This window comes from Heloderma suspectum, chromosome 14 (genome assembly GCF_057233095.1).
Source record: "Heloderma suspectum isolate Gila_16-S chromosome 14, 16-S_ref, whole genome shotgun sequence".
In the NCBI taxonomy this organism is placed as follows: domain Eukaryota; kingdom Metazoa; phylum Chordata; class Lepidosauria; order Squamata; family Helodermatidae; genus Heloderma; species Heloderma suspectum.
In genome coordinates this window covers 13440995-13452398 of record NC_139471.1, presented here as the reverse complement: position 1 = coordinate 13452398, position 11404 = coordinate 13440995, and the positions used below count along the sequence as shown (strand labels likewise).

Here is an 11404-nt window from a genome sequence, read left to right as displayed (position 1 = left end):
AGATGTTTCGGACTACAACTCCCACAATCCCTGCCCACTGGCCATGCTGGCTGGAGCTAATGGGAGTTGTAGTCCAAAACATCTGAAGGGCTTGAGGTCGCCCACTCCTGGTTGCCTGATTCAGAGGACACGTCTTGAATCCTGTGGCTTGCTAGAGACAAAGCTAAATTGCTTGCAGGTCTGCGTGGCAAAAGGGGACATTATTCCTCACTCCTGTGCCCCCCCCCCCACACACAAGGATGAGCTTTTCACTTGCTTGTGTTATCAGAGCACAAGTTCTGCAAAGGAGGAGACAGGCCATGCTGACATTAAATAAAGCAGGATTTTATTATTAATATATAAGCACATTTTCTTAAACATTTGGTATAAGATTTGCAATAAACTATCTTAGAAAGGTGTGTGTGTGTGTGTGTGGGGGGGGGGGAGACGACAGACTTTGGTTCCCGAGAATAAGGCACTTTAAAAACAAATCAATGGCAGAGTGATTCTCCCCCCGCCCCCAACCATTTTCAAGAGAAGTTAACAACGGTATTGAACAGGCACATGGAAACTGGAATGTTACTACAGCAGCAGGAAGCGTGTACATGGGCTTGGTTCATGGGTCGTATCCCCATCAAAGTTTTCCTATGTCCATTTTGAAGGCTCAATGGTGCTTCTGTACAGGCATTAAGATGCCCGTTTCGAATCTGTGGAGAGCCTTCCTAGGGCCTGTGCCCCACCCGCTCCCTCCGACATGAGCCTTTGTCTTAAGAGGTCATCCTATTGCTACCAAACCCCAATCGGTTCAGGGCAACACCGCCCCCCCTTTGCTTTTCCCATGCATAAAGATCCTGTGTGTTGGAAGACAGCGACAACTAGGCCCAGCTCAACCACCCGGGCAGAGCCAACAGGATCAACGTTTCCATCTCCAAGGAGGAACATGCAGACAGACTTATTCTTTGCTGCTCCGTTTCCTCAAAGTCAACCCACATTTGTGCTCATTTAGGGCAGCTGCAAAAGGTTACTTCTCCCACATACAGAGAGATCACACGGCAACTTTCCAACCTATGGGGTGGCATGGGTGGAAGTCACCCTCTGTCATCAGTGAGGCAAAGAGCAGGAGGGACCGGCGGAAAACACCATTTTGAATGGTCTGACACCCCCTCCAGAATATACAACATCTAGATACAGCTGGGAGCAGCTCTGAGGTGTGGTTCCGTGGTCAAAAATCTGGATCTCCTTTGCCTTCTTGTCAAGTGAAATCTCTTCAAAACTCAAGGGAGAGCTACTGAAGACCGAATGAATGACCTCGTGTAACATGAGGGGAAAGCCTGGAAGCTCAAGAAAGCAAAGAAGAGAAGCCAACGGTATTCCCTCTACCCTCCAGGGGTAAAATGTGGATTAAAATTGGTATTTGTAAATCCAGTGCTACTACATATAAACCTTAACCGTCTCTTCCAGCTGACAGACAACCCATTTCACAGAACAAGGAAGGAAGATTAAGGCCTGCATCCCTCAGAACCAGCTTTGCCTGAAGAAGGAAACATTTCATTAGTTTTCAAAGGAAGGGCTTGTGTTCTCTTATCGTTTACCTTGCCTATAAATTGCAGGGGGGTGGAAGGGAACACTGAACTCCCCACCTTTCCTAAATGCACGTTGCCCTCTACAGACACACAAGGGGCAGAGGTTGCCTGAAATTTGGAGGGATATGACATTCCATCTGTGGGTACCAGCAAGTACCAAAACTTTAAGAAGCAACCTGCCAGATCCCTCCAAAGCCATGGAAGATGCACCCTTCTCACCCACCCCCTTACCCCCACCACCACACACAGACAACATCACTACCACCACAGCCCATGAGAAAGCATGCAACCAAACTCCACCCTATCAGACCTAGAGTTATGCCTTGGCCAAGTTCTTGCAACATCTCTGTGGCCTGTTTCAAAGCCCCCCCCCTACCAAAAAATGAGTATATCTGCAGGGAGATGGAGAGAAATGCACACATCATATTCCTATTATCTCTCCAGGTGGGCCAATGGACACATGAGAGAGGTGCTTATCTGGTTGCTTGTATTTCAGGAAAACAAGTAACTTGGAAATCCATGGCCCCTCTGTCAGCACCCCCCTCCCCAAAAGTTAAAAAGACCTTCAGTGGCCTTGCTCATATCCACGTATGCTCACCAGTCTCTGCAACACAATCACCTCACCAGACCTTCAAAACATGCCACACCTGGTTTCTCTGGCCTACACTCAGCCCCTTTGTTCTCAAGCCAAAACTTTGCTAGCTCTGCCCACTAAGCACCGCTCTCTGTCTCTCCCTGGAATGTTGCAAGGGAGTGGGGGGAAGACGGCCACTCCTGAAGGGACTCATCTTAAGACACAGCTGGGATTTGAGATGGGGACATCTCTGCACTGGCCCTGGGAAGGGTAGAGGGAGGGACGCAGGAGACCAGATCTGCCAGCCTGCAACTGTTGAAAGTGGGAGAGGGGAAGAGGAGATAACCCTACCGGTAAAGAAGAAATCAGCCTCTATCGTCAGTAGGGCAAAGGGAGAGGGAAAGGAAAAAGGGGGCAAGAAGGGCAGATTAAGCGCACGGCCAAGTTATGGGACAGGAAGCCAGACTGGAAGAGATCCGGTAAAGATGGAGGATGCAGCTCCCGCCTCTGGTCCGGTGCTCCAGGCATATGTGGGCATCCGAGATGAAGTGTATTTTCAGCGGAAGGGATGTGGGGGAACACACATAACCCCAACGACCCCAGTGCGCAAGAGAGAAGGGAAGGTGTGAGAAATGGAGCAGGGAAGCCGCCTCGTTCAGGGCTACAGCGGGAGAGGGGCAACTGGAGCGCCTGGCAGTCTCCTTTCTGGGGCTCCACCCTGCCATTCCACCACCACACCTCCCCCAAAGGCAACCCTCCTCCAGGGGGATCAACTGCATAGAAAGTCGAGGAGGCCGCCAGATCAGTCGAGATGCTCTTTGTCCCCATGCCCTGCCCTGACCCGTCCCTCCACTTTGTCCCCGACTCCAGTCTGCCTTTGGTGTTTCCATGGCCAAGAGGAATTCTCTTGTGTGAGGGGCCTGGCCTAGAACTGAGTCTGCACCCCTTCGCTGTCATCTGCAGCCCCCTGGCTGTTCTCCGATGGCGGCTCCATTTTCGTCTCACAGACCTGAGATGCCGCCACCAATTCCTCCTCCCCCGTCTCCTTATCACTGGGCTCTGGGTGGTCAGCTCGGGCTTCCCCGTCAGCAGCTGGGGGAGGCGGTTGGCTGGGAGAAGCGGGCGTGGCGTCTGAGGCTTCCTGCTCCTCCACCGGGCGCCCGGCGAAGTGTTCCGGGGGACGGTCGTCCACCACCCGGGCAGCTTCCTCTTCGTTCCCCACCCCGTGCTGCGTGGTCCCTTGGCTCTCTTGGATCACGGTGCCGTTGCTCAGCTGTTCCTCAGCCTTCGCACTGACGGCGAGGGGGGCCTCTACATGGAACTCCTTCACCAACATCGTACGGAGCTCCTTCACGCTGTCAGGGGAGCTCTGGCTGGGAGGGGTAGCGCAGCGATCCACCTCCTCTGGCCCCAGCTCCGTCACATCCGGGGACCCCTCCAGGGAAGTCATGTCGTAAGGCAGGGCCCCTTCGTCGACATGGATGACCGACACCACTTGTTTGGCTCGGCGCTGCTTCTCGTCCGACGAGTCTAGGTCTGGCGGGCCGCCAAACTCCTCCCCCCAGTCAATGGGTGTCCCCTCGGCAAGCAAGTGCAGGTTGGGGTCGCTGTTGTGCATCACGATGCTGTCGCGGTAGAGGTTGTGTTTCCGCTGCACCGCCGCCTCCTTCACGGCTGAAACGGTTTACAAAAACAAACAAATAAAGGGATGCTCATGCAGGATAGGGAGCCTGATGCCATGGCCGGGCCAGCGTTTCAGGATGCTCGCGAGCCGGGATCAAAACATGAAGATCCGAGCCGAGCGCAGGGAAAAACCTGCTTTCAGATGTTTAAAGTACTGAATCGTAAACTGAAATTTTAAATGCAACTACTCATTTTGGTTTGAAGTTGGGATTTTGATCTTGAATATGATTATAGTCCAAGCCTTCCCCAGCCTGGCGCCCTCCAGACTGTCTTGGTGGGGGATGATGGGAGCTGAATGCTGTTTGGAGAAGGCTGCTTACTTCTAAAAAGGCAATGGCAAGTCCCCTCTTCAAAGAGGCATTCCTCCCTGGGCGAGAGAGATGTGGAAAGCCTCTTCTATGAGGATTTCCTGCTGCAACACACACAGTAAGCAACGTTGAAAAATAACAACGAAGTATATAGGTTTTCTTCTTTAGAACCACTTTTTCCACATATGCACATTTGTGCTTATTTCATCAATCAACCCTCATAGGCTCAAATGAATTAGGATTTCTTTAGGCAGGCAACAGCTCGTAAACAATATAGGATACCCCAACCAAATCTGGGAGAGCGGCATCTCCCAGGAAGGTCCTGCCACCATGATCTCTCTGCTGCGTCCCATGAGAGTGCTGAAGCCGAGTTAGCAAGACCACAGAATTACAGTCAGGAGGTGCCTTGGAGGGCATCTAGTCCAACCCCCTGTTCACTGCAGAAGGACAGTCTAAGCGAAGGGGAGCCCACCACCTCCTGAGGCAGTCTGCTCCACTGCCGAACAGCTCTTAGGGTCAGGATGTGTTTCCTAATCCTAATATTCAGCGGAAATTGGCTTCCTTGTAATTTCCACCCACTGTCACTGCAGAGGGTAAGAATAGCCTTCTCCACTCTCTGCTTGACAGCCCTTCAGTATTTGAAGACCGTTATCATATCTCCCCATAAACTTCTCTCCCCCAGGGAAAACATGCCCAGCTCTTTCAACCATTCCCCACAGGACTTGGTTTCCAGACCCTTCACAATCCTAGTTGCCCTCCTCTGGACACCGAGTTTCTTACCCTCTTTCAAAAAATGTGGCACCCCGAACTGGACTCAGTTCTCTAGATGCGCAGGATTCTGCAAAGTGCTGAAGCTGGGTTAGCGGGGCCATGCAAAAAAGGGGCCAGATGGATTCCCATCTATCAAACTACACTCACGTATACAAGAGTGCAATATTTCGTCCTTATCTCCCTAAGGACGAAAGCTGCTCTCCTCTTACCCATCATGATGTCTTTCATGACAGAGTGCAGCACCACCTCTTCATATGTGTTCTCCACCAGGATGAAACAGGCAAAGTCCTCAAAAATCAGCTCCTGGAATCTGGCTAGGTCCTGCGAGGAGAAAGTGCAGTTGGGAACTAGTGGCAGAGAAAAGACAGGGACACCCCACCCACAGAAAATGAAGCCCAGGTCATAGCCTCTCTAGCTGCGGCAGCTTTTTAAAATTGTTCCTTCTATTTCAGATGTTCAGGGTGTGAGTTCTGATGCTTATTTAGCCACAGAACGTTAAGCCAGGGTGGTAGGGCATGGTTTGACAGTGCAGAATGCAGCCGCGTTACTGAAGCTAAGCCGGTCTGGGACTAGTCAGTGAATGGAAGGGTGTCCAACTTCATTTATGCCACCTTGAGTGCCACAATGGTAGAATGGTCAGGTATAAAATATACTACATAAATAATATAAAATAGAATTCTGCACCAAGGAAAGCAGAATTTCTGCTTTAATAGAATTAAACCAGGATCAGAATTAATTAGAATTATGTAATTAATATTAATGTCCTTAATGGAATTAAAGGCCAATGGTAGAAAGGCCGGGTATAAGATGTACTACATAAATAATATAAAATAGAATGCTGCACCAAGGAAAGCAGAATTTCTGCTTTAATAGAATTAAACCAGAATCAGAATTAATCAGAATTATGTAATTAATATTAATTTATTTAATAGAATTAAAGGCCAATGGTAGAAAGGCCGGGTATAAGATGTACTACATAAATAATATAAAATAGAATGCTGCACCAAGGAAAGCAGAATTTCTGCTTTAATAGAATTAAACCAGAATCAGAATTAATCAGAATTATGTAATTAATATTAATTTATTTAATAGAATTAAAGGCCAATGGTAGAAAGGCCGGGTATAAGATGTACTACATAAATAATATAAAATAGAATGCTGCACCTAGGAAAGCAGAATTTCTGCAATCTTCAGTCACACTGCAAAATGTAATTTGCTTCTGTGCAACAAGGAGGAGAGGCCAATGAAGGGGCAACAGAAGCTTCCAGTGTTTCACCAGGCAATGACTGCGTATTTTCACCTATCTTCTCAGTCTTAAGGACTAGAAGTTTGATTCACCCTTAAAACAAAAAGGTCCAGATTCCTAGAGAGTCAAACATGGCAGCCAGCACCGGAGTCCCCCCACTTTTGCGGTGTGATTGTGAGCATTACTTCTGAGCTTCCGGGCCATCACTGGCTGGGTGCCACCGGAAACAGACAGCTAGACTTGGGTGGAGCTGGGTCAGCCAGCAAGCCAGTTTTATTATTTCTTTATTATTGATTTGTTACATTTCTATTCTGCCTTTCCTCCAAGGAGCCCAAGGCAGCGTACACCTTGTCCTCCTCCTCCCCATTTTATCCTCACAACAAACCTGTGAGGTACGTCAGGCTGAGAGGCAGTCACTGGCCCAAAGTCACCCCGTGAGCTTCAGGGCCGGGTGGGGACTTGAACCTGGGTCTCCCAGTCCAGCACTCTAACCACTACACCACACTGGCTCTTTAGGGAGCCATGCAGAAGTCAGACTCAAGAGGCCGAGAGAAAGTCCATAAGCCAAATGTGTAGGGAGAGGAGGGAAGGAGGCTTCCTGCACTCTCACACACGTGGGCCCCCACTTCCTGTCAAGGACCCCTCCTTACCCCTTTGCAAGTGGGCACCAGCTTCTTCAACAGGAAGGGAATGGTGATCTGCAGGAGGGCTTCCCGGAAGAACTTCTTTCTCACCGTGCTGCTGTCGTAGTCATATTTCTGGCCAAGAAGGAGGAGGACGAGGAGAAGAAAAAAGACGTACAGTCACATCACCAGGTGGGGCACCCAAGGATGAAATGCAGAGAGTGACGTTGTACCACATCAGACTGTTGGTCCATCTAGTCTGTCTGCTCTAAGACCGAGGAGCGCTGGCAGAAAATTTGCCACCCCTCCGCTTGGCTCCCCCAACTTTGCACCCCAGGAATGGAGTGGCAGCATTTCAGCCCAGTCCTAGACTAGAATCTCTGGGTTTCAGCTGGTGCCAGCACAACCTTCGGTACGACAGGTTGTGCCAGCAGCACTGGAACCGTCTTGCAGGGTGGGGAGAAGACAGAAAGAAAAAGAGGGAGGGGAAAGAAGGAAGACAGGGAAAAGGGCAGGTGTAAGAGGACAGGTGTTCTGTGTGTTGCCTGTTTCATAGAATAGTAGGGTTGGAAGGAGCCTATAAGACCATCGAGTCCAAGCCCCGACCATTGAGTTCTCCTGGGGAAACACAGATTAGATGGGAGCAATTGTTTTGTCGAGCGTCCAGCTCCTTCAGATGCCAGGCTAGCAGCCTGAACCAGCACAAGCTCAACCATACTCAGAAAAGGGCGAATAAATGATCAAGGGGCTGGAGCATCTCCCCTATGAGGGAAGGTTGCAACAGCTGGGATTGTTTCGCTTGGGAAAAAGTCTAGTAGTGGGAGACCTGATAGAGGTGAACAAAATTATGTACAGTGTGGAGAATGTGGCGTTTATCTACCTAGTTTAAAAGACTGGGGGCTTGGAGCTCAAGACATTTTTCTCCCTCTCTCAAAATACTAGAACCCAAAGGGGTCACGCCATGAAGCTGATTGGTGGGAGATTCAGGACAGATCAAAGGAAGGACGTCTTCACACAGCACAGCGTCAAACTATGGAATTCGCTACCACATGAAGTAGTGATGGCCACCAACTTGGATGCCTTTAAAAGGGGGCTAGACAAATTCCAGGAGGAGAAGGCTGTCAATGGCTACTAGTCCTGATGGCTCTATGCTACTTCCAGTACAAGAGGCAGTGAGCCTATGTGCACCAGTTGCTGGGGAACATGGGTGGGAGGGTGCTGTTGCACTCATGTCCTGCTTGTGAGTTCCTGGTCAACAGCTGGTTGGCCACTGTGTGAACAGAATGCTGGACTAGATGGACCCTTGGTCTGATCCAGCAGGGCTCTTCTAACATTCTTAAACTCGAAGCTCAGCAGGCAACCTTACCTTGATCACACGCTCCAGGATGCGTTGGATTGTCTTACATAGCTCATCTTTACTCAGTGACTTCCCCAGCTCCTGATGGAGAAGAGTCTCAAAGGTGTAGACCGTATCGTCCATTTGCTACATCAGAAGGTTTTTTAAAAAACACAACATGGCAGTGTCAGGGATGATTTCCAAGAGAGGCAAGGGTGTGTTGCACCGTAAGTCAGTATGTTCAAGACATCCTCTAGACCAGGGATGGGCAACTCGTGGCCCTCCAGATGTTTTGGCCTACAACTCCCATCAGCTATAGCCAGCAAAGCCAATGGTGAGGGATCATGGGAGTTGTAGGCCAAAACATCCGGAGGCCTACAAGTTGCCCACCCCTAGACGTCAGGGAGAGGAGGGAGGCAGCCACACGTACATAGTAACCAGGGCTGCAACGTTTAACTGAGCAATCTGGTTAGATTAAGCAAGTGACCTTGCTCAACCCACCGATTAAAAAAAACCTTTATGATAGGCTAAAAAGATGCCCTGATTACTTGGCCTCTCTCTGTGTATGCTCGTGTGTTAATACAAATGTGTATTTAAAAAGTGCAGATGGTAGAATCCCAAAGAGGAATTCCCCCTGCTCACACACATGGAATGCCTCTTCTAATGCATCATCTAAGAGCAAGGAAAAGTATAGCTTTTGCTTCAAAACGATTGTGAACACCAGGGGTGGGGACACCCACAGCCCTCCAAATGCTGATGCATTACAACTCCCATAATCCCCAGCCACTGTCCATGCTGGCTGCAGCTGATGGGAGCTGGAGTCTGGACAGGTTGCTGGTTTACACTCATGTGCAAATTTAATTGATTCATGGACTTGAAAGTCATGCGATGAATTTGCTAAGATTTCTTTAAATTGGATGAAGCAGCCCTAACAATAAGATTCTAATTCTGAAGAAAGAGCACCCCTAAGAACGTTCTGCAGGGGCTGGGAGGGAGGAACCAGTGTGACACTAAGTCCCCGAAATAGCACATGTGGAATCCACTACTGTAGGTCAGCCTGCAAGAAGCCAACCCAGAGCAGGTTGACGGGTTGCTCCCATCCCCTTACACCCTCACGTGAGCTGGCAATACATTGAAGAGCTTCGTGGCATCTAAGGCAGTCTTACAGATTGGGTAGCGCTTGGCTTCAGAGCGGATGGCCAAACTCCAAAGCCTGAATCTTCAAGGATGCCGTCAAAAGCTCCTGGTAGAAAACTTCTGCATATGCACTACCACTGAGCAACAGTCCCTCGGGAAACTGCCATATATCAGGTCAGACTATGACTGGATTTGCACAACTCACTAAGCCACACTGAGTGGCTGAGTGTAGGTTGTTGTGGTTGAACCCTGGGTTGTCTGTTGAACTGCGGGTTAGTGTGTTGTCTGAACCCTGGACATTTTCCGCAGAGTGTCTTCTTAACCATGCAGTGTGGCTTATTCTTCGCGAACAACCCACCTTGAGAACCCATGGTTTGTTGTTGGGTTGTTTTATTTTATTTATTGCATTTCTATCCCACTTTTCCGCTTGCAAGGAACCCAAGGCACCTTACATTATCCTCCTCCCCCTCTCCATTTTATCCTCACAACAACAACCCTGTGAGGTGGGTTGGGCTGAGAGTGTGTGACTGGCCCAAAGTCACCCAGTGAGCTTCCATGGCTGAGTGGGGACTAGAACCTGGATCTCCCAGCTCCCAGTCCAACACTCTTGCCACTACACCACACTGGCTCTCAGGATGGTTAACATGCCCCTTTGTGGAAAATGTCCTGGGTTCAGACAACATGCTAACCCACGGTTCAACAAACAACCCACAGTTCAACAACAACTCACACTCAACCACTGAGTGTGGGTTAGCATGTTGTGTGAATCCAGTCTTTGTGTGTGCGTGCGTGCGTGTGTGTGTGGAGGGGGGGTGGGAAAGAGAAGAAGCCGCTGTGCCACACCGCAGAAAAAAGCCTGCAGCCATCCCTTGCCCACCCCCCCCCCCGGTGAAAATTGCCAGAATGCCCTCCCTCAGTTGCTTCCCCTACCCTCTGTGAATGGGTTTGAGAATTGGCGGATGGCATATCTCAATAGCCCAGTGTAACACAGAGATAATTTTGTTCCTCTCTGGAGGTCCTCTTCCAGATCCCCCACTCCCACCAGCTGCCATCAAAGATACGATGTAAGTACCCAAAACAAGGCCCAAGACTTGGGCCAAATGCCTGAGAGAGGTCGGCACAGCCCCAGCATGGCTCGCTTTTAGATGGGCACAGCCCCAGCGTGGCTCGCTTTTAGATGGGCATTTAGATGCTTTTATTTCAGTGAGCATTTGCAGAGCTTGATCTTTATGGGGTTGCTGCCTTTCAGGTTCGGTGTTTTCACTGAGGTTATCAGTGCTGAGGGGAAAGAGTTGTCTTTACTGTTGTGGTTTTTTATGACTATTTGTGTGTTTTAATTATGACTGTAACACGCCCCCCCCGCTTTGAATGTTGTGTAGAAAGGCGGGTTATAAATCATGATAATAACCTATGGAACTCATTGCCACATGTTGCATTGATGATGGGTACAAACTTGGAGGGATTTAAAAGGGGGATTAGGCAAGTCAATGGCCATTAGTCCAAGCAGACCTTATGATGTTGTTGTTGTTGTTCAGTCGTTCAGTCGTGTCCGATGCTGGGGACAAAAAGGCCCTTTTGAGCTGGCAATAGAACGTTGGATGAGAGGGGCCTTTGGCGAGATCTAGAAAGGCTGTTCTTATGATGCTTCCTACCTGCCTCATCAGGATCTGGGCCCGCTGCTTGAACACCGAGGCACTGGACACATCGAATCTCTGCTGCAGCCCTTCCAGCTTCAACTGGTCCATCTTCTCGTAGCAGGACTGCATCTTGACAGTGTGGAAAGCCAGTTGGGAAAGCTTCTCCATGTACTGGGAAGGCAGGGGAGAAGAGAAAGAAAGCCAAGGTTTAGAAACCGAGGCAGCAAGAAGAACCTGCTCGTCAAAGGACAGAGACTAACCCCCTTCCTCCCCTACAAACCTGCCCGGAACTTCCCAAGACAAAAAGTCCTGCCACAAAATGTTCAGTGTGGAGCATTCCTGTTTAGCATTCCAGCCAGCCTTACCCTCTTCTGGAATACTCCATTCCGCTCCCTCTCCCCCAATAGGCAGTCAGCACTCTGTGCCCCAGCATGCTCAGCCCCTCCTTGAGCTATTCTGTATCCTCTCCTCCTCTCAAGCTTTTTGTACTTCTGCCAGCTTTGGGGTTTCCCCCAGCCTACCAATTC

At 49.7% G+C, this 11404-nt stretch overlaps 1 protein-coding gene across 1 annotated transcript in view; it reads right to left on the bottom strand.

The window, feature by feature from the left end:
• Positions 1-308: 308 nt before the first annotated feature.
• NIBAN2 (niban apoptosis regulator 2) overlaps positions 309-11404 on the bottom strand; it is a 109739-nt gene continuing 98643 nt past the window's right edge. The window contains exons 10-14 of the mRNA XM_084821412.1: positions 10893-11048; positions 8134-8250; positions 6795-6902; positions 5108-5219; positions 309-3810 (exon numbers count right to left, since the gene is read on the bottom strand). Coding sequence (XP_084677538.1) covers positions 3062-3810; positions 5108-5219; positions 6795-6902; positions 8134-8250; positions 10893-11048 — 1242 coding nt within the window. The 3' untranslated portion in view covers positions 309-3061. The remainder of the gene's footprint in view (positions 3811-5107; positions 5220-6794; positions 6903-8133; positions 8251-10892; positions 11049-11404) is intronic.